This window comes from Panicum virgatum, chromosome 1K, assembly GCF_016808335.1.
Source record: "Panicum virgatum strain AP13 chromosome 1K, P.virgatum_v5, whole genome shotgun sequence".
NCBI lineage: Eukaryota > Viridiplantae > Streptophyta > Magnoliopsida > Poales > Poaceae > Panicum > Panicum virgatum.
Window position 1 is genome coordinate 53,259,552 of NC_053136.1, and position 26,744 is coordinate 53,286,295.

The following is a 26,744-nucleotide window of genomic DNA, read 5'->3' on the forward strand; positions in this document are numbered from 1 at the left end:
TCGAGCTTTTGACCTAACACCGCGTTCTCTGATCTGAATACGTACTGCCGAACCTGATTATCACACCGAGTTCGAGGCCAGATCCTCGTGCCAGAAGTCCTCCGTTCTGACAAGTTAGCAAACCAGCTGTGGGGAGCCGTTAGACCGTTAGTCCGTTACTAAGGATGGATCTAGACATCCGAATTCTTAAAACAAATTTGATATTTTAAAATAGATATGTTTAAAATTTTATGCTAATTTTTTTTTATATTATCAAACATATTATTACACATAAGAATAAAATTTTGTATAGATTTTTTTATGTATTATTTGCTCCCTACAATTAAAAAGGTGAAAAAAGATTCGAATCCGTATCCGATCCGTATTCAAATTTTTATATCTATTATTTGAGAATATATATGATAAATTTGAGGTTTAGTTTTTATGAATCTTTACAAGATCAATGTTAAATACAAGGCTATAAATTTACATAGTAAATTCTATATCTTATTTGTCCATAATCGAAGAAAAATGACCAAAAATCTAACATTCGAATAAACATCTGAATCCATCCTTATCCGTTACCATACGTTCAGAAGCTGGATCCATCCAGGGCTGTGTTTAGACCGTGTTTAGTTGTCTCCTGTAAAATTTTTGAAATGACATTTTTTTATATTTGAAGTACTAAATATAGACTAATCATAAAAATAATTACAGAACTCGTCTGTAAATCGCGAGACGAATCTAATGAGCCTAATTCGTGAGATTCGTCTCACGATTTACAGGCAGCAGTCGCAATGCGTTTTTTATTTCGTCTAGATTTAAGTCTCCATGCAGGTGCTGGAAAAAAATTTGGAATTTTGATTTTTGGAACTAAACACAGCATTAGTTCCCCCAAAGTTTCCAAACTTTCCGTCACATCGAAACATTAAATATAGCAAATGACGCATGCATGAAACACTAAATGTGGGTAAACAAAATAACTTATTGCACAGTTTGAATGTACGTTGCGAGATAAATTTTTGAGTCTAGTTAGCCTATGGCAGGATAATATTTACCACATACAAACGAAAAGTGCTATAGTACTTTTCAGCAGCTTCAATTTTCGCAAATTTTTCGCATCTAAACACAGCCCAAGAAGATACAAAGTACCGTACCCTTTGTCAGCTGGATTTGTACTTCACCGGAGAGAGAGGCTGATACGGGCACCGGAACTGGAGTACTGTGTCAGGATGTCAACGCCCGTTTAGTTACAAAAAATTTTCACCTAAAAGTTTTCACCTCTTCTTTGAACACATATACGAAGCACTAAATGTAATTAAATAACAAAACTAATTATACAGTTTAGATGTACACGACGAGACGAATCTTTTAAGCGTAATTAGTGTATGATTAGTCATAAATGCTACAGTAACCCCCATGTGCTAATGATGTGGCCAAAGGCCTCAAAAGATTCGTCTCGCGGTTTCCAAGTGAGTTCTAAAATTAGTTTTTTAATTAGTGTTTGAAAAACCCTCTCGATATCTGGTCAAATATTGACGTGACACCCAAAAATTTTTGTGTTTGGGAACTAAACGCCCCATCACTTGCGCATCTGGTCCTCTGCCTGTTCCCAGGACACACGGATCGATTCGGAGCTTCAAACAGCAGGCGTGCCGCGTGCACATGCGAGCACGAGTCGAGCACATTTTTTTTGCTTTTGGGAGGACAAAATGGCACAAATGATCACGCCATGGACGGCGACAGCGATGCGGAGGGCCGGATGTCCCTTCTTCGCTCCGATTTCTCTCTTTCTTTTTCCGTTTTCTCTGGGCCACGCCCACGCCGCCTGGGCCCGCCGGCCCGTGCGTGATTCACGGGCCACTATGAGCCGAACCGGGTGGAAAATTGTTAGGCTGGTTCCAGCTTTTCCGTTTTCTCTGGGCCACGCCCACGCCGCCTGGGCCCGCCGGCCCGTGCGTGATTCACGGGCCCACTATGAGCCGAACCGGGTGGAAAATTGTTAGGCTGGTTCCAGCAGGACGCGGTTGCGCATGCGGAAAATATTCCTGATCCGCATCTGGACCCACCATCCGCTTCGCGATAGGAGAACGTGCATTCTAGCGGAACGCGGATGCGGATGTGGGAGGTGAGACCGTGAGAGATGCGGGGAGGAGAGAGAACACGTCAATATGCAGTGCACCCAGGGCCATCTCGTATTTTACGTAACCGCATCCGCACTCTCCTGGAAGCGGTAGCACCGCATCCGCCCAGGCTCAGGATTCGTTATTTCCGCATCCGTATCGCGATAGGAGCACTGCTGGAAACAGCCTTATACGCACCGCTTCACCAATCTTCCCTTATGCGAAAGGGCACGTAGCCTAGTTATTACATGAGTCTCGGTAGCACCTGAGATCCTGAGTTCGACTCTTTATAGGAGCGAATATTTTGGGATTTAATGGCGTTATGCATTCAGTGGTAGGCGATGTTCCCGTCAACAGCAAGGCGTCTGTGGTAACTTCCTCAATTTCGAAGATTTGACGGCTTAGTCTTCGAAGATACTCATAGGGGTAGGATTTGCATACGTGTGTTCATAGAGATGTGAGTGTGCATGCGTTGTAAGTGTCGGAGTTGTACTGTGTGATTAAAAAAACAATCTTCACTTCTTTAGTTTTCATATACTTCCTCCGCTCATAAATAAATGCAATTGTAGGACTGAGCACGCAAACCAATGTTATGTGTAAAATTACTAAAATACTTCTTATCTTTTTGTGATGAGTGAATGAGATGTTAGTTGTCTTTTGTGAGAATCTTCTGAAAATTATCTTGTCTTTTATGATAGGTGGGTCAAAATTTATATTTTTTGTGGGACAAATTTGAACTCTAGAATTGCATTTATTTGGGACGACGGGAGTATATGACATGCTCTTCTAGATTTCGCAGTGCCTTTACACTCTGATGAAATCTGAACTACTACCTAAAAAATAACACCTCGAGCAGAATACGTTGAAAGATGGAACAGAGACATCGCGGAAGCCAAAGGCTCGAAGCGCCAGGGACAGCAATAGAAACAATTCCAGTGGGTTTTCTGCGAAGTCCATGACTCAGGTTAATAGTACTGCGAAGGGTTGTTTTGTAATAATTGGCTGAAAATTTGAAAAATCATAGTAAATCATAGAAAAATTAGAAAAATACAAAATAAAATTTGTTGGATTCCTTGTCCTAAGATCTACAACTTTCCTTACAGGTTGATCTTCCGTTTCTAAATAGTTTTTGCTCTAGTTTAAATGTTAGTTTAAGTGGTTGCAAGCTTTGAAAATGCATAGTAAATAGTAAAAAAAATAGTAAAAATATAAAACCAGTTGGATTAGCTTTTATTTGGCATGTAGAACTTAGGAAAAATATTTAAACTGCTCTTTGTTTAATTTTTTCATGATGTATTGATTTAATCATGGTTAATGCTTATTTACGCTTGTCTATTTAATATCTACAGTTTTGAATGTTCAAAAATTATGAAATTTATGCAGTAGCTTACTCTTTGCATGTTTAGTTCACTGTAAAAATTTCAGAACCAGAAGTTATGTGCATGTTTGTAAATCTATTTTTGTTCTGTTTGTTTTGCTATGGCTAAATTAAATATTTTCTATTGTCAATAAATGTTGGCAAAATATTGTTGCATGCTTTATCAATAGCTCATCATTCTGGTAAATTTTGGTTGCTAGATCATGTCCTCAAGTTAAGTTTTTGTATTTGTTTAGTTTCTAGTTATATCTTTCACTTTCCAAAAGTATTGCTAAGCCATTCTTTTCTGCATGGTTTGATACATCAAGTATGTTATTTTTGGGTAAATCATGTTAAATTTTGTTGGCTAGAAGGTTTGGCTAATTTCCTGAATGGTGGATGCTTGCAGTGGTTTAATTTAAGTTAATTTTTGTGGCATGCTTGATGTGCTTGTCATCTTCTATGAGATGCTTGAGTGATGGTTAAGTTAAATAGCTCTAGGTGCTTATGTTAGTATGTTGTACTTTTATAAATGCCTTGCGTGTTGCACTTCCATGCATTCATACATATACATTGTCGCATCTCATTTAGGTACGATAGATGAATCATATGAAGGACGTGCTACTGGAGCCGAACCCGAAGACGATGTTGGTGGACATATCCCGAAGACGGATGGATGGAACCCGATGTGCATGACCAAAGGAAGATGCTCGCCAAGCGAGTATCATCTAACTAACACTGACTTAGTGTTAATCCCAGGCAAGCCCCGGTGCATAACCCACTATTTTAAATTATGAATTATTATATGTGTATTACTTGTTCATTATGTTGTTAGGAGTTGCTTGGAATCTTAATTGCATGATCCTTAGGTTCCCTTGGCCTTATACTAGTATGGATATGTCGATAGCACTGCTATGCTTAAATAAGTCTCGGTAGAAGTCGAGTGATTTTCTGTCACTCGCGAGCTATAGGGCAAAAGTCGAGTAATTTCCGGTTACTCGCGAGATTTATAGTTATCTTTATATTCCAGTATATGAGATATGGAATACAATATGAAATGAATGAAAATTTGAGACCGGACGGGGGAATGACGATGAGATATAGGTATGGCAACAGGACAGGGTTCCTGGTGTCTTAGCCTCGTCTGTGTCGATTGAGAACCGTACCGTTATTGGCCCTGCTGATCATTTTTGAACTGTACTAACCGCATGCCGGGAGTAGGAGGTAGTCGAAACCGGTAAGCCTAGTACTGCCTTGTTTCGAAAGTACAGAACTTCATCACCACCTGTAAGGATCACCGGGGTGTCCGACCCTAGAGGGGGAGGGGGTGAATAGGGTCGCTAATCGCTTTTTAACCTATGGCTCAAACTACTTGCATAAGATAAACCTAACACATCCTATACATGCTAGTTATGACTAAGATTTATCTATGCTACTCTCTACTTACTCTTAAAAGACTTGCAACCTAGCCAATCCTAATCATACTAACTAGGAAAGTAAAGGTACGCAAGATAGAGTAAATGCGGAAACGTAATGCGGTAAGTAAAGAGGTAAGTGCAAGAGGGATGCAAACTCCAGAGTAGACACGGTCATATAACGTGGTTCGGCACAAACGCCTACGTCCACGGGACACCGAGGCTCTTCCGATCACCGTCTTGCACTACGCCACCAATGGCGATGCCGGCAAGCAAAGGCAAGTGCCCACAAGACACCGAGTCTCGTGCACCGCCACCGTCTCTCTCGGTCACCCGGCCGAAATCCACTACGGAGCTTCTCCACCAAGGAAGGGGCCTCCTCTTCCCCTGCACAAAGTGTCGTTGCCACTCCACACCAAGACGGAGGGTCACACGACGGATCACAAGTTGCTTGCCGCAGCAAGGCTTCTCTTAAGGGAGCTCTCGCAAGAACTAATCCCTATTACAAGCACTAAGCACTCTCACAAGTGTGCTTAAGCCTATATGATGTACAATTAAGCTCTATGGTGGTTGGAGATGTTCTTGGGTGTGTGTGGGATGTCCAGCAACTCCAGCACCCTTCAAATTGCCGGGGTGAGGCGTATATATAGGCCACCAAGTCTTGTAGCCGTTGCTCCAACGGTCAGCTGAAAATCTGCGTATCACCGGAAGAACCGATGCCTCTTGGCGGGGTAGCGTCGGTTCATCCGGTCACTCATAACCCGAAGTAGCCGTTGGACTCCTGACGGCTGACGCAGTGACCACCGGTTGAACCGATGCTTCACCGGTTCAACCGGTGCTGAAGGAATTTTCTCCTGGACGCTGACGTCATTACACCGGTGGTATGCACCGATGCACCGTCGGTTGAACCGGTGCTGAAGAAACTTCTTCTGGGCACTTGACATCGTCTCTGGTACAAAGGACTGGCAATGCACCGATGCCCTTTCTTGGACCGTCGGTTCAACCGATGGCTAAAGGCTGACTTGGCTTCGATTCCATCCTGCACCAAACATCATGGCATCGGTTCTTCCGAATACCACCGGATGCTCCGATGCCCATGGCGTCGGATTTTCCGGTGCTCCTGATCGGAACCCCCGTAGGGGCGGCCCTTCGGGTCTTGCTACGCCTATCTTCTCTCTTTTTGTCATCACTTGAACCTAAAAGCCTGAGAATGATAATCTTAACAATCATATTAGTCAAAGTGTTGTGTTGTTATTCGATCACCAAAATCACTCGAAATGGCATAAATGGTGCCATGTTCGTTACACCACCCCTTAGGGCGAGTCGGGTAGTCGCGGAGAATTGGGATGCATATGTTTACTTTTGGTGGTCTCTCGTTGAGCCCGGCTGACTATATGTAGGCGGGGCGGTTCTGTAGTTCGAAGTGGGGAGGGGAATGGTTGGTCCGTATGGTCCGACGGGGCTAATACGTGCCGTGTTCGTTAGGTTCACCTTGCAAGGTTAAATCGGATCGATTCGCCGTCAGTCGCTCTCGGACATGAGCACCTTGATCTCCGAGTCACATCGTAGTAAGGAAATGAAACGAAATGATATGATACATGTTGATGTTATTTAATCAATTGTGTTTTCACATTGATTGTTATAGATCTGCAAATCATAGATGTGTAGCAACTTTATAAGTATAATTTGGGGCTAAAATTTTGAAATTAAGGATATACCCTTAGATGCTTTTCTGCAAATAAATCCACCAGCCAGAAAGTTTTGCATATCTAGACATGTGGGCTAAGTATACCTAAAAGTCGGGTAAGTCTTGCTGAGTATTAGTATACTCAGGGTTTGTTGTTTACCCTGTTTCAGGTATAGAAGCTAACCAGGATTCGCATCAGTGGGCTTGATGTGATGTCCTCACGTCTCCGTAGTAATCATTTTATTTCAATTTATTTCAGTTGGTTTCTAATGAAAATCTTCCTCAGGTTAGACTCTCTCTACCGCTGATATTATCTATTATGTGAACTTTAATTTGTAAAAGTCATTTGATAAATACCTTAATATTGTTTACTATTTTGTGAAATTATATTATTCTGGTACCGTCTGTGCTCGCCGTCGCGCGAGACTTCTGGTGTGTTTCGATCGGCTTGTGGGTTGGAAACAGACTGTCAGGTTACACTTAATTAAGCTAATGCGTCTGATGCTTTCAAATGATGACCATTACGCTTAATTAAATCGTTTAACTTGGCGGTTCTGCCACAGTATATGACATGCTCTTCTAGATTTCGCAGTGCCTTTACACTCTGATGAAATCTGAACTACTACCTAAAGAATAACACCTCGAGCAGAATACGTTGAAAGATGGAACAGAGACATCGCGGAAGCCAAAGGCTCGAAGCAGCCGATACACCTAATACCATACTCCATTCCGTCATGCGTTTTGTCAGAAATCGCATCATCAGTTCATCATACCGAACAACTCTGATTTTTCCGTTCTACGGTAATGTTGAGAACTGGGACTCCATTTCCCGTGACAAAGAAAAGCTTCTCTTTCCTGTGGACTCCAAGCATTGCATCTGCCACGGTGCTTTCTTGGATTTGATCGTCGATGATGGCAAGCAGTTGACGCTTGTGGACCCTAGCGCGTTTCTGGGCGGCTGGATGTCGCCGTGTCAGTTGAGGCAGCCCATGCCGGAATGGCGGGCGGGGAGCGCCGGAGCGGACATGGGTACGGAAAATGGCATGTGCCGACTGCCGAGTGCACTTTCTGAATCCCGATCGCCAGTTTTCCAAGCCAGTCTGCCAAACGAAAGCTGAGACCACGCTCACGACACCTCCCTGCTCTTGGAAAAGAGCTTTCTTCTACTAGTTTGTGCCTTCTGTCGAGTTAAAAAAAACGCGGCGGGAGAGGTGAACGGACCCCACCGTTAGGAAGTAACACGGCTTCTCTCGGCCGCGAAAAAAACCCCAAACCCTACCTAGCACATGCCCTTATTGCGAGCACAGTGAGGGAATTTTTATACCCACGGGCGGAAGGATTTTTATACCCACGGGCAGAAATTCGAACCAATTAGGATTCGAACTCGCGACCTCGTGAGGACGACCATACTTCAGCTTCTCTAACCAACTAGACTAGAGGAGCTTTGGTCTTCATTCAAGTTCAGAAAATCAACTGTATTTGATGGGCTCAAGTGTGCATACAGGAAACTCGACATGATGCGTGCACGTTTGCTTCAGGGCTTCTGGCGCATTCAGCTTCAGCGGAATGAGGTGCACAGCACAGCAACCATGGATATAAATCTGACGACACATGCGTGACAAGGGGCAGAGCAAGGTGAGGATACACGCCAAGGCGATTAATTTTGATTTTGTTGCAAAAAGGAGGAACGAACGAGTGGGGCATGACCAAACAATTGGATAGAGTTAAGCACCACGCCCTAGCCTAGCTTTACGATCGCTGTCCAATTTGAAACAAGAATATCGGGACCTTTTTCTGATGAAAGGGATCTGCTTTATTTAATTTATTCGTCACGAACGGCCAGCGTCATGATCGTCGATGACCTGGCATAGCTATCAACCAGTCTCTGAATTGTGTAGTCCATCTCGCTTGGCCTGCGTGTATCCCCAATCGGACGTTGCCTTATCAAGGCCTCCGGAGTGCCGTGTCCATCCTCCATCAGTTGACATGATTAGGCTACGCCTAGCAGATGCAAAGAACATGACCGTTTCCTAACTTTGATCTATATGTGTCTGTATCAACCTGACAACTATGATCGGATAAAATGATTTTCTTCAAACTTCAATTAGTCTAAGGCTCTAAGCCAACAAAATTATAGCCTGCCAATATTTTGGCTTCTCCGCAATCCATTTGACCATTTCTTGAAACCAACTCCTCGCTCTCTCACGCTCCGCCTTAAAAGATATTGGCAGGATGTGTACAACAACCATCAGGATACGTACTGATGTTAGCAGGATTATAGCGAGGAGTTGGCTCCAGCATCTAACCAACTCCTCGCTCTCTCACGCTCCGCCTTAAAAGATGGTGGTTGTATATATATCCTGATGTTAGCAGGTCTGGCAGTGGCAGAGCAAAGCAACAAGACGGACAGTTCATCCAGGTCTTCAGGCCAGTGGCACTGCTGTTGCGTTGTTGCCTGTTCAATCGCGATGTCAGACGCTAATGCCCTACCAACCAGCTAATTTCATCTCCAGTCAAGCACCTGTATGACTAGGAGCAGGGGTTGGTATGTTCTGAACCCCATTATTTATGTCCCAGTTGAATACGGCCGCCGTCGCGATTGTTTCTTTGAATACTTCCGCTCTTCTTCTTCTCCCAAGGTTCAACGCCCAACCCTTCAGAAGCAGAAGAAAATAGAGGCGTCCGTGTACTGATCCAATAGGAGAGATTCCTCGCGGTAGGTCGGTGTAGAGTGGATATGCACTGATTGGATAACATCGTCTGATCCTTGCTTGGATAGAGACAGCAGGGAAGACGAAGCTTTTATCCGGCCAATCTGCGGCAGCAGCTTGTGGACAGAATAAAGTTAGCGAAGAAACCGGGGAGCATCGGCGAGAAAACCTTGTGCTTCAGATCTTCCGGGTGACCACAAGACAGTGGATTCAGATACGGGAGCGTTAATAGACTTTAGCAGTACTGAAGGTATGATATATGCGTGCCTGGTCGATTTCTGAAAATCAACCAAAAGCCTAAACTGAACAGAGAAATTCAGAAAAGAAGAACAAGAGTCTCTTACGGGTCGGCCCGGTTACAAAATCAAGACCCAACCCAATGACGCCGACGCCGCCGAGTCCGAGTGTGTGTAATTGTACAGTACCAGCCCATTAACTATGGCTATAGCGAGCATGCTTCGAAAGTCGAAACTGGCAAAACCAACCCAAGGGGCCAAGCCCAAGCAGTTTTTCTTTAGAAAAAAAATCCCAATCCCAAGCGGACCGTCTACTGCCATTTCGCCTGCGCCTGCGCCTTCATTTCCGCCTTTTTTTATTTCGATGACGAAAATAGAGCGGCCCATCCGCTGGCGACGCCTCTGTGACGCGCGCGTACTGATTGCTGCTCAGTGCTCACGGTCACGGCGGCATCCATGCCCCAACGGGAACGGCCGGAGCAGGTGCTGCATGACACGCACTAGCCCCAAGCGTTGTGGTCTCGGACGCAAAAGGGAAAAGGGGTGTCCCGTCCCCCCAGCGGCCCAGCCGAGGAGTTGCCAGCTTGCCATGTGTGCACTGTGCACAGACTCCACAGGCCCATGCTGCTCGTGCAGTCGTGCGGGATGGGCATGTGCTTCCAACCCATCCAGGCGCAGCCAGGCAGCCATCCTGCCGCTCCGCGGGCGCGCCCCATACCGCTGGCGTTACTCCCCGGCCCGGCTAGGGCCGTGTTTGGTTTACACTGTAATTTTTTTTTCACAAAAAGATGAATGTATGTATGGAGTACTAAACGAATTTTATTTGCGATAAGTATAATTTTTCGAAATGAATCTAACAAGTCAAGTTCCATCATAATTGGCTACAGTAACCGCGCCTAATCATCCCTAATCGTACGGTCAAAAGCCTCATTAGCTACAGTAACTACTACAGTGCTATAGTTGTGAAAAAAAATTATAATTAAATTTTATTTAATACTCTTAATTAATAGTCAAAGCATCGAAAAATTTTCAAAAATTTTTAAGGACATCCAAACACGGCCTAGGAGGATTCGGCCGGCTTCCCTGCCGCACCGGCGGTGACGAGGAGCACCGAGTCATGGGCTCGCCGCGGCGAAAGAACCAGGCACTAGCTACCTGCCACTGCCCAGTTCGAGCCCGAGCGGTCTCGTAGCGGCGCGAGTAAATGGCCCTCGCTGCGCCGGCCGGGCCGCGTCAGGCGTCCCGCCCCCATTCATTTCGCGGTCCTCGATGCTCGATCTCGTCCGGTTCTCGCTGTGGAAATTTTGTCTCGGGCAGGTCGCTAGTATTCGGCCGCGGGGTAGTACAAGATTCAGCTCGGTCATTACGTACGGAGATCGAGTCGCGCCTGTACAGCTGCGTTGCATTGCATGCGCGCGTGATGGTAAAACAGCCGTGAAGTGAAGTGCGTGTCCCGGATCCGGACCCAGTCTTGCGATTATTTACTGGTGCTGGCGGCGCATCTACGTACACGGCCGGTCAAGTAAGGTACTATACGGCACGGCACCGCCGCACCGGGTTGGTAGCCTTGATTTAACGCTTGAAGTGCAGTGCGAGACTTACTTGACCGGAATCTTGTCATCTTCAGCGAGGGCGTGGAACGTACGCGTACCGGACATGTGTTCGTCTACGTACCGACCGGCCGGCTACCGTACCGCGAGCAGGGACGGAACGGAACGGTGCGTTCTACTTTTGCTCAGTTGATGAACAGCACACACGCACACGCACTCGTCTCGCATCATCCGTCAGACCTGACGCGGGACTATCGATCTCCAGGTCCACGCCCAAGCTCAAGCAATGCCGTTTCCCGGGGACTGGAGGATGGAGGCGTCGATCTGAAATTCTGAGTCAGATCGGTTCTTTTCAGGTACCCAAGGTAGCATCGTATCAGGTTGCGGTACAGAAGTTGCGAACTCGTCCACCAGCATTAGCAAGATAACTTTAAGTTTGGTGCCCTGAAAAACTTCAGATGAATCCGAAAGACCACGAATGATGCTGGAGACGTTTTAGACGACATGCATGCACGCTTCGAGAGAAGTTATCGCACTGTCATCATTAAGCCGTGGAACGTCTGCACGGCGAGTCTTTTTTGAGATTTGTATGTTTGAGCGTTATGCTAATGAGCTTTCCACGCAGTGCACAAGCAACATACTATGCATTCAAAAGGCTGCTGCTCTGGCGTCGAAGCAAGATAGATGAAACCTGTCAGCTCGTTAATCTACCATGCTGGGTCTTCTTTTTTTTGCTCCTGTCTGCACGCGCTACTGGAACGCATATGCTGATGGGAGCTGCTGCTACTGCTTGGGAGAGAAATGGAAGATGATGATACTGCCTAGAAGAACAGAGTCCCGAGCTGCGCCGTGTTGCATGCTGCTGCCTAGAGCTACCACGGTGTCAGTATGCTTAGTTATATATAGCTACCACTGCTGATTTGCTCTCTGACGGTTTGGTTTTATACTGCTAAGATACCCTATAGGAGAGGCAAACTGTTTCATCTGCCAGGGAATTCATCGCAATGTTCACGCTGCACACGCTGTCCATCCTGAAAAAGTTTACCCTGGTTTTCTTGAGACTCGTAAAACAGATGCAGTCCATCCTCTTTTGGAGCAAACAGGCACAGTTTATCTGCCCACGAGCATTTTGGTTAGGACGGCAGAGAGTCGGGACCACTGCCCCTCGGGGCCTTGATTGATTTCAAAGCTGTGCCCGACGAGGCACTGTTTCGCTACGGCCGGGCCGCAGGCGGTGCCATTAGATCTCTGATGAAGCGTGGAGAATCACAGGTCCGGGCATGGTAGCCTGCCGGACCAGAGCGACACGACACTGTTCCGCGCGAGATGGGAGGAAGGGTGTGTGCTTGTCAGCGACGCTTACGATGATCTGGGCCCTGCAGCCGCCTGGGCCTCGTTGCCCTCTTCTTTCGGAAGCGTTCGGGCGTGGCCCGCCACGGCGCCCATGCTCAGAACCAAGGGCGTGTTTGGAAAGGTGGCCCTGGCCAGCCTGGCCTAGCGTCCAGGCCGTGGTCAGCCAGAGGCAAGTTAAAACGGGTCACTCCTCCTTGTTTGGTTGCCTGGCCCAGCCCAGCCTGGCCGCGATGAGCTGGTGTTTGGGCACCACCAGGGAGCCGAGCTGGCAGTCCAATTGCCATCTACCGCTCATACGGGCTGGTGTTTGACGCCACGTCAGGCCGCCCAACCGCCAGCTCTCACAGAAGAGCACATACACATGATCAAAACAACTTCTTTCACGTACACATTTTTATATATGAATTCATCATCAAAATTACAATTTCACAAGTTCATATGAACATAATAATGTCACACATTTGACTCTAACACAGATTTGATAATAAAATGAGGCCCCAGCTTTTTGTGATTGGGTGGACTCACTGCATGATTCCTTTCATTGGTGGCTGCTAACAAAGATCCAAGAAGAAGCAAATCAGAACTCATGGCTGTCATGGAACTCCTGTGAACATCATTCAGTGCCATCATCTCAAGCAACAGCTTCGTGTTGCAACTGAGTGATGTATCACAATAGCTTGATGACAGTCATAAAAGAAGCAGTTAACAGATGAAAAAAACAGTCACCTTATGTATCACAATAACTGTGACTGTGAACTGTGAACTGTGACCGTGAATTGTGATTGCGACTTGATATTGTGATCGTGAATTGTGACTGTGAACACTTGGTATGAGACTGTGAATTGTGAATTGTGACTGTGAGTGAATTGTGACTGTGAAAACTTGGTATTGGTATTGTGACCGTGAATAAGTGACTGTGAATTGTGACTGTGAACCTTATAGTATAGATGTTTGCATCATAGGCCAGTTTCAATTTCTCATGATCTACCAAGATCATCCAACGCATCGAAACAAAATCATCCAACGCACATCAGAAATCCATAAGAAGGATGGAGATTTGGGGATCGATTTCACCTTGGGGAGCTCGGAGGAGCCACAACAAGCACAGAAGACCAGCGGGAAGAGAAAGCAGATCGGCTCGGAAGCAAACTCTAGTCAACGCCGGCACCGAGGAAGAAGAACCGCACCGCCCGGAGTCCCAGCGAGGAAGTGAGGCGCGTCGGCGAGACGGAGCAGATCCGCAGCGGGGGAACGGAGAGGAAGCCCGCCGGTGGCGGACCCGAGCTCGCTGCACACCACCACGAAACCCTAGCTGGTGTCTCACGAGAGTGCACAAATGGAGAGCGAGCGGGGAAGAAGAGAGGGGGCGACGGCGGTCGGCTTTATAGGCCATGGATTTCGCGGCGGTGAATGGCGGGAGAAAGTTTCCGCTGTCCCGCGCGAGCCCGCCAAAGCCACCCGCCGCCGGCGGGAATCGCCCTAAAATCGCCCGCCTAGTGCCGCGCGGAGCTGAGCCCCCGAGCTACGAAGGAAAATGGCGTATGAGTGGAGCCAGACGGAGGAGGCGGATCTGGCTCTCGAAGGCCAGGCCGAGGGAGGGGATAATGGACCCAAACACCGAAATGGGCTCCCGAGGGCGCAGCCGAGCCTACGGGCCACCTTTCCAAACACGCCCCAAACGGGCCCATGAAGGTAAAAGAGTGGTGAGAGAAACTAAAACTCATCTCTTCTCCGTTTTCTTTTGAGTTATTTGGATTGGTACCATTGTAATTTTTATAAGTTGAAAATATGCTACTACAATTTATCATATTGGAGATATGCCATTGGAATGCCTCTTTCACTTATTTAGGCCCACCCGAAGGGTATTCCTTCCTTGTATTTTTTTCTATATACGTTTTTACCCTCTCTCCATCGTCTGCTACCCTGTACGCGCGTAGGGGTTCGGCCGCCCGCCTGACGTCCTGCCAGCGGCCGCACCCCCTGCCTGCCGGCAGCGCGCACTGCCGGCTGGCCACGCCACCTTGCCGGCCGAGCCCCCCGCGAGGACCCCGCGCCGCCGGGCTGCCTGGAGCACGCGCCCGCCGCTACTCGGCCTGGAGGCCGCGCTGGCCGGCGATGCTCGCAGACGCGCGGGCACCACGTCCTGGACCCCAAGAGGCTGCAGAACATGACCATCCTGATGAAGGCCGTCAACGCCACCGTCGACCAAATCTACGCCGTCCTGATGCACGGTGAGTGCTCCAATAAACTCCCCCTCCCTGATGAACTGACGCATTTGGACAAGCGCGGATCTTTGATTCGTCTTTTTTTTGGGGCACGGTCTTCTTGGTCGCGTTGGTTCAGGGAACGGCCTGTCCGTGCAGCATCTGGAGGCACTGATCAAGATGGCGCCGACCAAGGAGGATGTCGACAAGCTCGAGAGCTACAACGGCGACGTCGGCAGCCTGGTCGCCGCCGAGCCGGGAGACATTCGCCGACGAAGTTAGCCACATCAGAAAGTCGTTCGAGATGCTCCAGGCGGCCCGGCAGGCGCGGCCTCCAGGCGGGCCCGAGGCGCGGCGTCCTCGCGGGGGGGCGAGACGAGGGCGTGATTGGTTGGGTGAATCGAGCGTGACCAGGCCCGCTGGATGCAAGAAGCCGGTGATTGGATGCCCGGATCAGCGTTTGGGCCAGGTCGACGAGATGCAACTAGCGCTCCGCAGCCAGGCTCCCGGGATACGGCAAAATCGAGCATGCAGCGCACCGAAAATTTGCCTGTTGTAGCTAGACATGCATGCAACCAATCACCGGCTCCCTGCAGCCTGGCTGGAACATGCTAGCAACCAAACGCACTCATGGCTATGTTTGGTTACAACCCCAAATTTTTTTTTTAAAAAAAAACGAATGTATGCATGGAGTACTAAACGAAGTTTATTTGCGAAATCTTTTCACGGATGGGTGTAACTTTTCGAAACAAATCTAATGAGCCAAATTCCACCACGATTGGCCACAGTATTGCTACAGTAACCGTCTCTAATTATCCTCTAACCATGCGGTTAAATGCCTTATTAGCTACAGCACATACGACAGTACCATGATTATGAAGATTATTTTATAATTAGATTTCATTTAATACCTCTAATTAGCAGTCAAATAGACAAAAAATTTACATGAAAACTTTTTCAACCCAAACCAAACAAACCCATCTTGCACACGCTGAGCCTGGCCAACCGTGGCCTGATTCACTGGTACGAGCCAGGCTCGATTGGGAAGCGAACCAATCAGCCCCGAAGCTGCGCGGCGGGCGGCCGAACCCCTACGCGCGTACAGGGTAGCAGATGATGGAGACGGGTAAAAATGTCTATACGGGAAAATACAAGAAAGGAATACGCTGCGGGTGGGCCCAAGAAGGGAAAAGAGGTATCCTGATGGCATATCTCTAATATAATAAATTGTAATAACATATCTCCAACTTATGAAAGTTGTAATGGTACCAATCCAATTAAACCTTTTCTTTTCTCCTTCCATCCTGTTCCGCACAGAGGATCACTCAGTGTCCAAATATTTCTGCACAAATTCAGAAGCAAAGTCGCCGGCGCGTGTAGACGCTCATGCCATCTCTCGATAGGCTAACCAACAAAGAGAGGTGAGGGCGGGGCAACTTCATCGGCTGGTCAGTTCGTCAGAGCCAAGGAAGGATGAAATCTATGGCCAACATGAAGGGAGAAGAAAGACAAAACCGAAAGTAGAATAAAATATCATGACTCTTGATCTTGATATAAGACCAAGTATAATAATTTATTTATAGCCAAACAAATGCTGTGATGCTGAGGAGAAAAGAGAGGAGAGCTTGACTCTCATGCTAATCTCAATGCACAGCTTCATGTGACAATTATCTAATTTGAGAATTAGGCAATTGTGTCGGCTTGTGGATGAAACTTCTCATTTCATGAAAATCTCTATTCTCTCTCCTTGCTATGTCTGCAAAATAATGATGTGGTATAAAATTTAATGTTATAAAATTCTCCATGGAACCCATATTAAAATTGACCCCATGCAAACACCAAGTTGAACATGGAAACATATGTAGGTGGTGAGTCATATATTAAAAGAATGGGATGACGACTCCAAAAAGGAAGATGGAACATAGAATAAAAAATTATAGAAATAAGACACGGCTATTGTGTAGCTTGATTGTCACAACTTAGCTAATAACCAATCACTTAGTTTTGTTACTAAACTTGCGGTTGGAAAAATCGAGCGCTAGGAAAAGCCGAAACGCTCGAGCTTTATGTAATGTGCCATAAAGTTAGCCATGCACAAAGAAGGATTGATGCTGTGGAAGGTAAACTGATGGTGAATGTGGATGCAACCTTTGACACTGATACGGGAAGTGAGAGTACTGGAGTTATCATCAGAGATGAGAAAGGACAATGAGTTGCAGCTGCTCAAAGCTTCTTACCACACGTATTCGACGCTCCAATGGCGGAGGCGTATGCACTTAAAAGAAGGATTGATGCTGGCGCAATATATAGGATGCAATACTCTTACTCTTATACGCCATGGAAAGGGTGGGCTGGGAGCGCCTGGACATTGTGGGCGCGACACGTGTCCTGGAGAGAGGAAGCTCGACGCGGGGTATGGATTCGGCACATATGCAATAATCAGTCCATTCGTGTACTGAAGAGAAAAAGTCCGACGCGAGACATGAATTTGGCCTATACGCAACAATCAACCTATTTTTGCGTCCTCCAGCGTATTTTTCTGCTTGCTCTATACGCATATGTAATCTCAACGCATCAACCATTTTGCTCCATATTTTCAAGTGGCGCGTGGCGTAGCGCGCAATTTACCTAGTAAGTTCATTATCCAAACTGACTGCATGCAAGTTGTGGAGACGATGAAGGATGAATGCAATAAGTTCATTATCCAAACTGCCTGCATGCAGGTTGTGGAGACGATGAAGGATGGCGGGTTCTCAGCAACAGCGGCGATAGCAATTTATGATGATTGCATCCTTCTGTGGAGCAGATTCGATAGTATATCCATTGAACATTGTAACAGGGAGGCTAATCGGATAGCTCATGAGCTTGCTAGAAAAGCTTTTTTCTTTAAAATCTTCTTTTACTTTTTTTTTTGATAAAAAAATCTTCTTGTACTTGGGTTGATGATCCCCTAGCTTCTTGGGGAATGTACTAGAACTATGTAACTATTTTATCATATCAGTAGAGCCGAATGGCTTCCCTCAAAAAAAAAGTTAGCCATGCACAATTGATATTCTACTTTTCCAAATAGGAATCTTGGTACGTGGCTTATGCCTAGCTACAAACTTAGCTATCCGCAAATGAAAATCTTACTGCATTGCGAACAACGGAAACTTTTTTTTTGGAAGGACTAGAGATACAACGGAAAACTGATGGTAGCATCTAGCAGAGGCCATCCTCTGCAGCTGACGGTAATTCCAGCTAACCCCCCCGGGCATCCAGCGAGGCTGAAGGTAAATCCAGACGACCAAAATCAAAATAGGAGAGAGAGAGAGTGACGACCAATGCGGCAGTGAACCACATGGACGTGGGCCCCGGCTCCCCAGTGTTCACACGAAATCCCCTCCCCTCCCCTCCCCTGTCGCCAACCCGACGCTCCCCTCGAGGAGCGAGCGAGGCGCAGCCGCGTGCGCCTCGCAGCAGAGCCCGAGAAACCAACCAAAACCCCGAGCCCATTAAAACCACGCCTCCTCGCGAGCGCCACTGCCGCTGCCCCAACGCGGCTCAGCGCCACCGGCCATGACTCGCCTCCTCCGGGCCCTCGCCGCCCTCCTCCTCCTCGTTGCCGTCGCCGTCGCCGTCGCCGACGACGGTTGGTGCCCTGCCTGGCTCCTGTGCTCATTTCGCGCAGAGGTTTTACCGGCGGAGGGTTTAGCGCTGCTCGAGAGCGGAGAGGTTCAGGGGAGCTGCCGTTGCTTGCTCGTGCGGCGCTGCTATTTTATTAGCGCCGCCGCTGATGCTAGGACGCGGCGGCTTTTAGTTTTAGCATTAGGGGGGGCGTGTGGGTCTTTGTTTATAGCTGGTACTTTTCCTATTGGTAAAGTACTTGATTAATCTAATCCTGGCTCCCTGTTAGTCGTAGCATCTTCTGTTCTCCGCTGTCCTTGGGGATCAGTTGCTGCAGCGCCGTCGAACTCGCAAGCACACCACCCCTATACTAGAATGCGGCCTATTGTGATTCTGTTTTTTGTTTGGTCTCTCTGATTTCCCGTCTGTAAAAATGCGTTCTTACTGCCATTTCTGTAGTTGGAGATTCCTTTCTTCCTTTTTTTTTTTGAAGAAAGTTGCAGGAGCACTGCATTTTCATTTAAGGAGAAAGATGTAGTAACTTGTATAACTTTGTTGTTACTTCCTGTTTTGGCCTTTACATCGATTTGTAAGGCATGGTGTTAGCATTTTCTTTCGGCGTTGATTTTTTTCATTCGTCTTGCATAACCGACTCCGGTTTTTCCTTAATCTCTTGTGTTGATTCTTCTTCTTCTTCTGCGGCTGCTTTTACTAATCCAGGGGCAACACTGCTGGAGATCAAGAAGTCCTTCCGCAACGGAGCCAACGCGCTGCACGATTGGTCCGGCGACGGCGCATCGCTGGGCTACTGCTCTTGGCGCGGCGTGCTATGCGACAACGTCACCTTTGCTGTTCGGGCTCTGTAAGAAGTTTCTTGTAGCCAAACTACTACTCTATTGCTTGTTCCGATGCACGGTTGCTGACGCCGTTCTTGTATACGATGCAGCAACCTCTCGGGGCTCAATCTCGAGGGTGAAATCTCACCAGCCATTGGGAACCTGAAACGTGTCGTCTCAATGTATGATGGTGCATTGTATCCTGCTATGAACTTTCAGATGCTGAACTAGTGAACTGTGATTGATATTTTTCCCCTGAATGTTGGGTTATGTTTAGAGACTTGAAGTCGAATGGACTTTCCGGGCAGATCCCTGATGAGATTGGCGACTGTTCGTTGCTTGAAACTCTGTAAGTGGGTTCCAGTTTTGGATATGCCATTTTCTTTTTTAAAAATGTTTTAGTTCAAAATTTCCCCTCAATAATGGATTTTTCACCTTCTAGCACCTGCCTTTTTTTACATGTTTTTACTTTTTAAATTCACATTTTTTGTGCCCTTGATTATCAGTTTATCACCCCTGTTTTTGTTTATGATTTTTAACAGCACCCCTCTTTTGATCCAGGGACTTGTCCTCTAACCATCTAGAAGGAGACATACCATTCTCCCTATCTAAGCTGAAGCATCTTGAGAACTTGTAAGTTGTATTCTTTGCACCGGATCTGCGCCAAAAAAGTGATCCATGGTGCCTGTTTCATCGTGTGTGCTGCTGTTTCCTGTATTTGTAGGATCTTGAAGAACAACCAGCTGGTTGGGGTGATACCATCTACACTCTCTCAACTTCCGAATTTGAAGATATTGTAAGTTACAAATAAAGTTTTCTGTTGTTTTAACTGGATTTTAATCTAATACGATATGCGCAATAGGGACTTGGCTCAGAACAAGCTAAGTGGTGAAATCCCAAACCTAATCTATTGGAATGAGGTTCTTCAATACTTGTAAGTACTTTGTTTCCTTTGAAAGAATAGGGTAGTACCTCAGCTGCCTAGTTTAAGAGCCTAGTAACTTATTACAATATAAACTTTTACAATAAGAGCATGAACTAGTTATGTATTCAAGATATGACATTTGCACCTCATATGCACATAATTTAATAATGTATAGTGTAGGCCATCTTTTGTTTTTTCAAGCTCACTTGTTCGCATCTAAATTAAATTTCGCATGCACATCAGGGGATTGCGAAGCAATAATTTAGAAGGAAGCCTCTCTCCTGATATGTGCCAATTGACTGGCCTGTGGTACTTGTGAGTGCATTGCCACTTCGTTTATCATTAGTGCTGTAAGTTATGCTCTTTACTATATTCAGATAGTTACTTTTGTTTATCTCAGTGATGTGAAGAACAATAGCTTGGTGGGTACGATACCAGAAACTATAGGGAACTGTACAAGCTTTCAGGTCTTGTATGTATATATATTCTATTCTTTTGAACACACTTAACACAATTTCAATTGTACAGTATCACTAAACTTTTGTTTTTTTAGGGATTTGTCAAACAATCAGCTTACTGGAGAAATCCCATTCAACATTGGTTTCCTGCAAGTGGCTACGTTGTATGTGATACTAATTCTTTATCTCGGAAGAAATACTTTTGGTTTAATTACTGCAAGCAAAGACTTGAAAAATGTAAACTATGTACCAGGTCTTTGCAAGGGAACAAGTTCTCTGGCCCCATACCATCAGTGATTGGACTTATGCAGGCGCTTGCAGTGCTGTAAGTTATCTGTTTTGTGAATTTTGAAAAGAGGCATTGGCACTTACGTGTAAAGAAAAGATAGAGTTGAACTATACTTTTTTTATCATGTAATTATCCAGGGATCTGAGTTTCAACGAGCTATCTGGAGCCATACCATCTATACTGGGCAACTTGACATACACTGAGAAACTGTAAGCTCTCTGTTTTTTTTTCGCATTTATTTTATAGTTGATTGATAAGTGATGCTCTTACCTGTAAAGTAGTATTGTAGACTGCCATATATATACTCTAATAGTAGTACTGACAGAAAACTCGAACTTTCATTCTAATCATAAGTAAGGATGCCTGACAGTATTTTTTGGTGGTAGATACCTGCAAGGCAATAGGCTAACTGGATCGATACCGCCAGAGCTTGGTAATATGTCGACACTGCATTACCTGTAAGGGTGTATTTTGTATGTTACTTTGCTTCTTGGTCGTTTATTAATTAGAATTCTTCCCAATTTTTTACACATCATCTGTTTTCAGGGAACTGAATGACAATCTATTGACTGGGTTCATTCCTCCTGATCTTGGAAAGCTCACAGAATTGTTTGACTTGTAAGTAATTCTGCCCATGATTTGTTATGTATGATGCTTACTGGAACGCTAATCGATATGGTGATGCATGTCGCTTGCAGGAACCTTGCAAACAACAACCTAGGAGGACCTATCCCTGATAATATAAGTTCATGCATAAATCTCATTAGTTTGTAAGTTCCATCTGTTCTCCTGAAGTTTTATGGCATCTCTGGTTGTCAGATACTTAACCTTCTGGCTCTTGTAACAGGAATGCTTATGGCAATAAATTAAATGGAACCATTCCACGTTCATTTCACAAGCTCGAGAGTCTGACTTATCTGTAAGGGATTTGCTGATTCCTGTTTTTTGTATCGTTTAGATTGTATTTTTAGTAAGCTGATTCTTCAACCAGGCTGCTACAATAATAACAGTACACATCTCTGATCATATTGCCTAATAATTTGTATTTATTCATACCTTTTAGGAATCTGTCATCAAATCATCTCAGTGGAACACTTCCAATTGAGGTAGCGAGAATGAGAAATTTAGACACGCTGTAAGTTCCAGCAGCTCATTGGTAATTGTTTTCAGGTAATTGCTTTGGATGCTACGAAATGTTAAACTAAGATATATGTAGGGACTTGTCCTGTAACATGATCAATGGTTTGATTCCCTCAGCTATTGGAAGACTAGAGCATCTTCTGAGGCTGTAAGTCTTATAACCTATCATATTAACATAAACGTTTGTATGATGTCATGACATGATATTACCTTATTCTTGTAGCAACCTGAGCAAAAATGCTCTGGTTGGACACATTCCTGCCGAGTTTGGGAACTTGAGGAGCATCATGGAGATGTAAGCACCTTTTGACCTACCATTGCTCAAATCTCTACTATGTTGATATCTTCTTATGCACGTAATGTTGACACATTCAATTTTATTTCAGCGATTTGTCCAATAACCACCTTGGTGGCCTGATCCCACAAGAGGTTGGGATGCTTCAAAATCTGATACTGTTGTAAGTATACATGTTTCCTTTTGTATCCTTTAAAACTGATAAAATTGTTAAGGTACAGTTAAAAAGGCTTTGGCCAATGGACTGCATATTAATTCTGTATTCTGCATCCAATTACAACAGGCTGATCTGTATTTTTTTGTCCTTCCAGAAAATTAGAAAATAATAGTATTACTGGAGATGTCTTGCCACTTATTAACTGCTTCAGTCTTAATATCTTGTAAGCTAACAGCCAAAAATGCTATTTTTAAACTGTTTGTGTCTGGTTTTCACTAATCTCGACTTTATTCTTGAGTGCTTTTACAGAAATGTGTCGTATAACAACCTTGCTGGTATTGTACCTACAGACAACAACTTCACCCGATTTTCACCTGACAGGTGGTACTCTGTGTCTGTGGTATTAAATGGTCCCTTCAGAATAATATTCTTACCAATCCTTGTTAATATCTTATCTTTCCAGCTTCTTGGGTAACCCTGGACTTTGTGGCTATTGGCCTGGTTCTCGTACTTCATGCTCTCCTTTATCATCCAGTCTTGAACACAAAAAGAGATGTATGCACAATGTTACCTTCATTAAGTTGCACTCTGGAGCATAATTCATCACTGATCAACCCTACCCTTTCATATTTGTTTGCAGCCTCTGTCTCAAAGGCTGCATTTCTTGGTATTGGTGTCGGTGGGCTTGTTATCCTGCTCATTATCCTAGTAGCTGCTTGCTGGCCGCACAGCTCACCTGTTCTCAAAGATGTCTCTGTAGGCAAGCCAGGTGATACATCTATTAGCTTTCCTATCTGTTGCTTTAACATATAGATAGCTATTTTGTAACTGTTGTCTTGTCATACTAGTAGTGTTAGATTTAGTCCCACATGGGAAGTTGATGGTGGGGGGAGCTCAACATATAATGTGGGGGCAGTCCTCACCCATCAGGCTAGTCTTTTGGGTTGAGTTAGGCCTGAGGTCTTGGTTGGTTGGGCTCCGATGGACCTAGGCCTGGTAGGGTGCCGGCTCGTGGGTATAGCGGGCCGGGCCGCATTCCATTGCGCACTCTAACAAGTGGTATCACAGCCGGAGGTTGAAAAATCTGGAATAATCTCCGGGGTCACATGATGACGGGGGAGCCCGTGAACGTCTCCGGAAGGTCGAACGGGGTTGTGTGTGGCTGGAGAGTTAGACTCAGGACCTGGTAGAACGTCTTCCGGGAGATCACATGGGCTTATGTGATGGAAGAGTTGGGCCCGATGTGTGACAGGGGAGATTGTTAGATTTAGTCCCACATCGGAAGTTGATGGTGGGGGAGCCCAGCATATAAGGTGGGGCAGTCCTCACCTATCAGCCTAGTCTTTGCTAGTCTTTTGGGTTGAGTTAGGCCTGAGGCCTTGGTTGGTTGGGCTCCGATGGACCTAGGCCTGGTAGGGCGCCGGCTCGTGGGTATAGCAGGCCAGGCTGGTTTCCGCTGCGCACTCTAACAAGTAGTTTGAAATCTATAATTATTTGTCTCAATTAGATTTCCTTCTTGTGTCTCCCCATTTCAGAATTCAAATTTGCCGGTTGTTTATGTAACTTGTATAGCTGTAAATTAAATAATATTACTTATTTATAGTGACAGACAACCTTGGTGCAGTGTCAAGCAATGTTCCTCCCAAGCTTGTGATCCTCCACATGAACATGGCCCTCTATGTATATGATGATATAATGAGGATGACTGAAAATTTGAGTGAAAAATACATTATTGGATATGGAGCATCAAGTACTGTCTATAGATGTGATCTGAAGAACTGCAAGTCAGTTGCGATAAAAAAGCTATATGCTCACTACCCACAGAGCTTGAAGGAATTTGAGACCGAACTTGAGACTGTTGGAAGCATCAAGCACCGAAATCTTGTCAGCCTTCAGGGGTACTCCCTGTCACCTGCTGGGAATCTTCTTTTCTATGATTACATGGAAAATGGCAGCCTCTGGGACATTTTGCATGGTGAGTGCAGATTGCTAAAACCTTCTACACAGAACGCATTTGGGTGTTGGGCTAGTGCTACAAACAGTTTTAATATAATTCTTTTTTTATGCAACATGCATAATATTTAGAACGACTACTCTCTTCACTTGTTTTAGCATTCACCTATTCATCTGTCAGTAAGCACCTACTGGTACCTTTCCTATAAAGATGCCTGCATGATTTCACTGTTATTTTGGTTAGGGTATTTCCAATTTCCCATAGATTGACAGAAAATTGTGAACATTCTGCAACTGTTCATAATTTGTATGTCTGTTGATTTTAGTATCTTCATCCAAGAAGAAAAAACTTGATTGGGAAGCTCGCCTCAAGATCGCTCTTGGTGCTGCTCAAGGCCTGGCTTATCTTCACCACGAGTGCAGTCCGCGAATAATTCACAGGGATGTAAAGTCAAAGAATATCCTTCTAGACAAAGACTATGAAGCTCATCTTGCTGACTTTGGTATCGCCAAGAGCTTGTGTGTGTCGAAGACACACACATCAACTTACGTGATGGGTACCATTGGTTACATTGACCCTGAGTATGCACGCACATCCCGGCTCAATGAGAAATCAGATGTATACAGCTATGGCATCGTCTTGCTGGAGTTGCTTACTGGCAAAAAACCTGTCGATGATGAGTGCAATCTTCATCACTTGGTAACTATTTTACCATTTTTTACTTGTTTGCATAATTTATTTGATTTCCCCCCTATTTTCCCTTCACCTACACCTTTAGATTTTATGGATTAATATGTACTCAATCATGTGCTCTAGATCTATGTTCCTTGGAGGGGACCAGCAACATGAAACCCATCATGTGATAGATCTGTGCTCACTGTGGTGGTGCCATTCATTGTATGGCTGGTGAAAGTTCAATTATAACTTGCCAGTGCCCTATAAAGCCTGCCACATTTGTCCCCTACCTTCAATCATGTGTCTAAAATTTTTACATGCTGCATACTATTATAAACTCTGGTAGCTGATTTTTACTTTTCAACAGATCATTGATAGATTGGTTATTTCTTCCATCATTTAGTTTTTTTCGGAAATAAAATCCCAAAGCTGAATTAAAACTACTGTTCTTGGATGTCCCTGTGCAGGGGCACAGTGCTTCGGTGAATGCTTGTATTCATAACTTGATGATTTGAATCATAGTTGTCCTCATTGGCTATCTGCTACCTGCAGATTCTATCCAAAGCCGCAGACAACACGGTCATGGAGATGGTCGACCCAGACATCACCGACACGTGCAAAGATCTCGGCGAGGTCAAGAAGGTTTTCCAGTTGGCACTCCTTTGCAGCAAGAGGCAACCGTCGGATCGACCGACGATGCATGAGGTTGTGCGTGTCCTGGACAGCCTAGTCTGCCCAGACCCACCCCCGAAGCAGGCACAACCACAGGAATCGGGGCAGTCAGCCGCAGCTCCTAGCTACATCAGTGAGTATGTTAGCCTTCGAGGCGGCAGCTCGCTCTCCTGCGCCACTTCATCTAGTGCGTCGGACGCCGAGCTCTTCATGAAGTTTGGCGAAGTGATATCGCGGAACACAGAATAGATCGATCGTGTGTCTGTCAGGTCTCTAGAGTCAGTTCAGCCTGCAGTGTGCAGCATTTTGGTTACAATCTACAAACGGTATCTGGCGGAACACAGAATAGATTGATCGGCTGTCTGTCAGGTCTCAAAAATCAGTTCAGCCTGCAGTGCGCAGCATTTTGGTTACAATCTACAAGCATCTGGCGCCCTGTGAGTCTGTAAATATGTCGGGACTTCTCCGGCTATTTTTTTCCTCCGTTTTTCCACCTTTTTTCCTAGTGTTTTGAGACAATGCAAAGTGTACTAAAGTAGAGTGTTCTGTTGTGAAAAAAACGAAGCTCAACAAAGGAAAAATGGAGTTTGGGGCATGGAGCTTTTACTGACCTGTTCTGTTGTTCAGCTTATGACAATTCAGCTCTGCTCAATCAGAGCACTGTTTTAAGCCTGAAGAATCATTCTGGGCAGTGTTACTGTTACATTATCCTGGGCCTCCTATTCCTCGATCAGGCCACTGTGATTCCCTGGCGACAGCAGTGCTGCTTGTCTTAGCATTGGCTGCTACCCTGCCGCTGCATGGTTAGTTATGTTTTTTTTCTCTCGAAATATGGTTAGTTATGTTACCGGAAACTTCCGCTGCTGTAAATTTTTCTCTCCTGCGTCCCGACTTATTGTTCAATTGAAATCCAAGGGGACCGGGCCCTGCCCCTGCATGGAGGACCTTGTCTCGTGGATTGTCAGGGATGACTGGAAATTTTTCGTAGGGCCGGCCCCATGTCCGTGCGAATGATTGATGGGGGACAACCGTGCAACAGGGCGGTGATGGCATGGGCCAAAGCCTCTGCCGACTCGCCTGGCCTGATTGATACGGGCAAGAGCCAAGAGGCGAGCGAGTTCC

The 26,744-nt window shown here is 45.6% G+C and overlaps 1 protein-coding gene and 2 long non-coding RNA genes across 10 annotated transcripts; all 3 read left to right on the forward strand.

Annotated features, from left to right (window-relative positions):
• Window positions 1–3,024: 3,024 nt before the first annotated feature.
• Window positions 3,025–6,948, forward strand: LOC120657839. Of its 2 annotated transcripts, XR_005668382.1 has the most exons (3): window positions 3,025–3,066; window positions 4,051–4,228; window positions 6,732–6,948. It is a non-coding gene; the product is annotated as an uncharacterized LOC120657839 (long non-coding RNA). The 2 variants fall into 2 exon arrangements; XR_005668376.1 differs by lacking the exon at window positions 3,025–3,066 and having other exon boundaries at window positions 3,992–4,228.
• A 7,404-nt stretch (window positions 6,949–14,352) lies between these two features.
• LOC120657855 lies at window positions 14,353–15,268 on the forward strand. Its single transcript, XR_005668393.1, has 2 exons — window positions 14,353–14,642; window positions 14,755–15,268. It is a non-coding gene; the product is annotated as an uncharacterized LOC120657855 (long non-coding RNA).
• Window positions 15,269–18,031: 2,763 nt separating this feature from the next.
• On the forward strand, window positions 18,032–26,291 carry LOC120643765 (LRR receptor-like serine/threonine-protein kinase ER2). Of its 7 annotated transcripts, none has more exons than XM_039920242.1 (27): window positions 18,032–18,246; window positions 18,942–19,083; window positions 19,168–19,239; window positions 19,335–19,406; window positions 19,619–19,690; window positions 19,782–19,853; window positions 19,920–19,991; window positions 20,226–20,297; window positions 20,383–20,454; window positions 20,536–20,604; window positions 20,694–20,765; window positions 20,867–20,938; window positions 21,116–21,187; window positions 21,276–21,347; window positions 21,428–21,499; window positions 21,577–21,648; window positions 21,793–21,864; window positions 21,946–22,017; window positions 22,093–22,164; window positions 22,256–22,327; window positions 22,476–22,544; window positions 22,631–22,702; window positions 22,785–22,876; window positions 22,962–23,090; window positions 23,925–24,296; window positions 24,601–24,974; window positions 25,503–26,291. In XM_039920242.1, exons 1-27 carry the CDS (start codon window positions 18,174–18,176, stop codon window positions 25,869–25,871), a joined length of 2,985 nt encoding a protein of 994 aa, XP_039776176.1. In that variant the 5' UTR covers window positions 18,032–18,173; the 3' UTR covers window positions 25,872–26,291. The 7 variants fall into 7 exon arrangements, with proteins under 7 accessions (XP_039776176.1, XP_039776185.1, XP_039776189.1 ...); XM_039920251.1 differs by having other exon boundaries at window positions 23,946–24,296; XM_039920275.1 differs by lacking the exon at window positions 25,503–26,291 and adding an exon at window positions 25,092–25,316 and having other exon boundaries at window positions 18,074–18,246.
• The last annotated feature ends 453 nt before the right edge of the window (window positions 26,292–26,744 follow it).

Excerpts from the sequence above, each read along its gene's own strand:
- LOC120643765 (XM_039920242.1), top strand. The coding sequence starts at position 18,174 with ATGACTCGCCTCCTCCGGGCCCTCGCCGCCCTCCTCCTCCTCGTTGCC. Across the intron at positions 20,939-21,115 it reads TTGACATACACTGAGAAACT|ATACCTGCAAGGCAATAGGC; the intron begins GTAAGCTCTCTG and ends TTTTGGTGGTAG. Across the intron at positions 22,018-22,092 it reads CTAGAGCATCTTCTGAGGCT|CAACCTGAGCAAAAATGCTC; the intron begins GTAAGTCTTATA and ends TTATTCTTGTAG.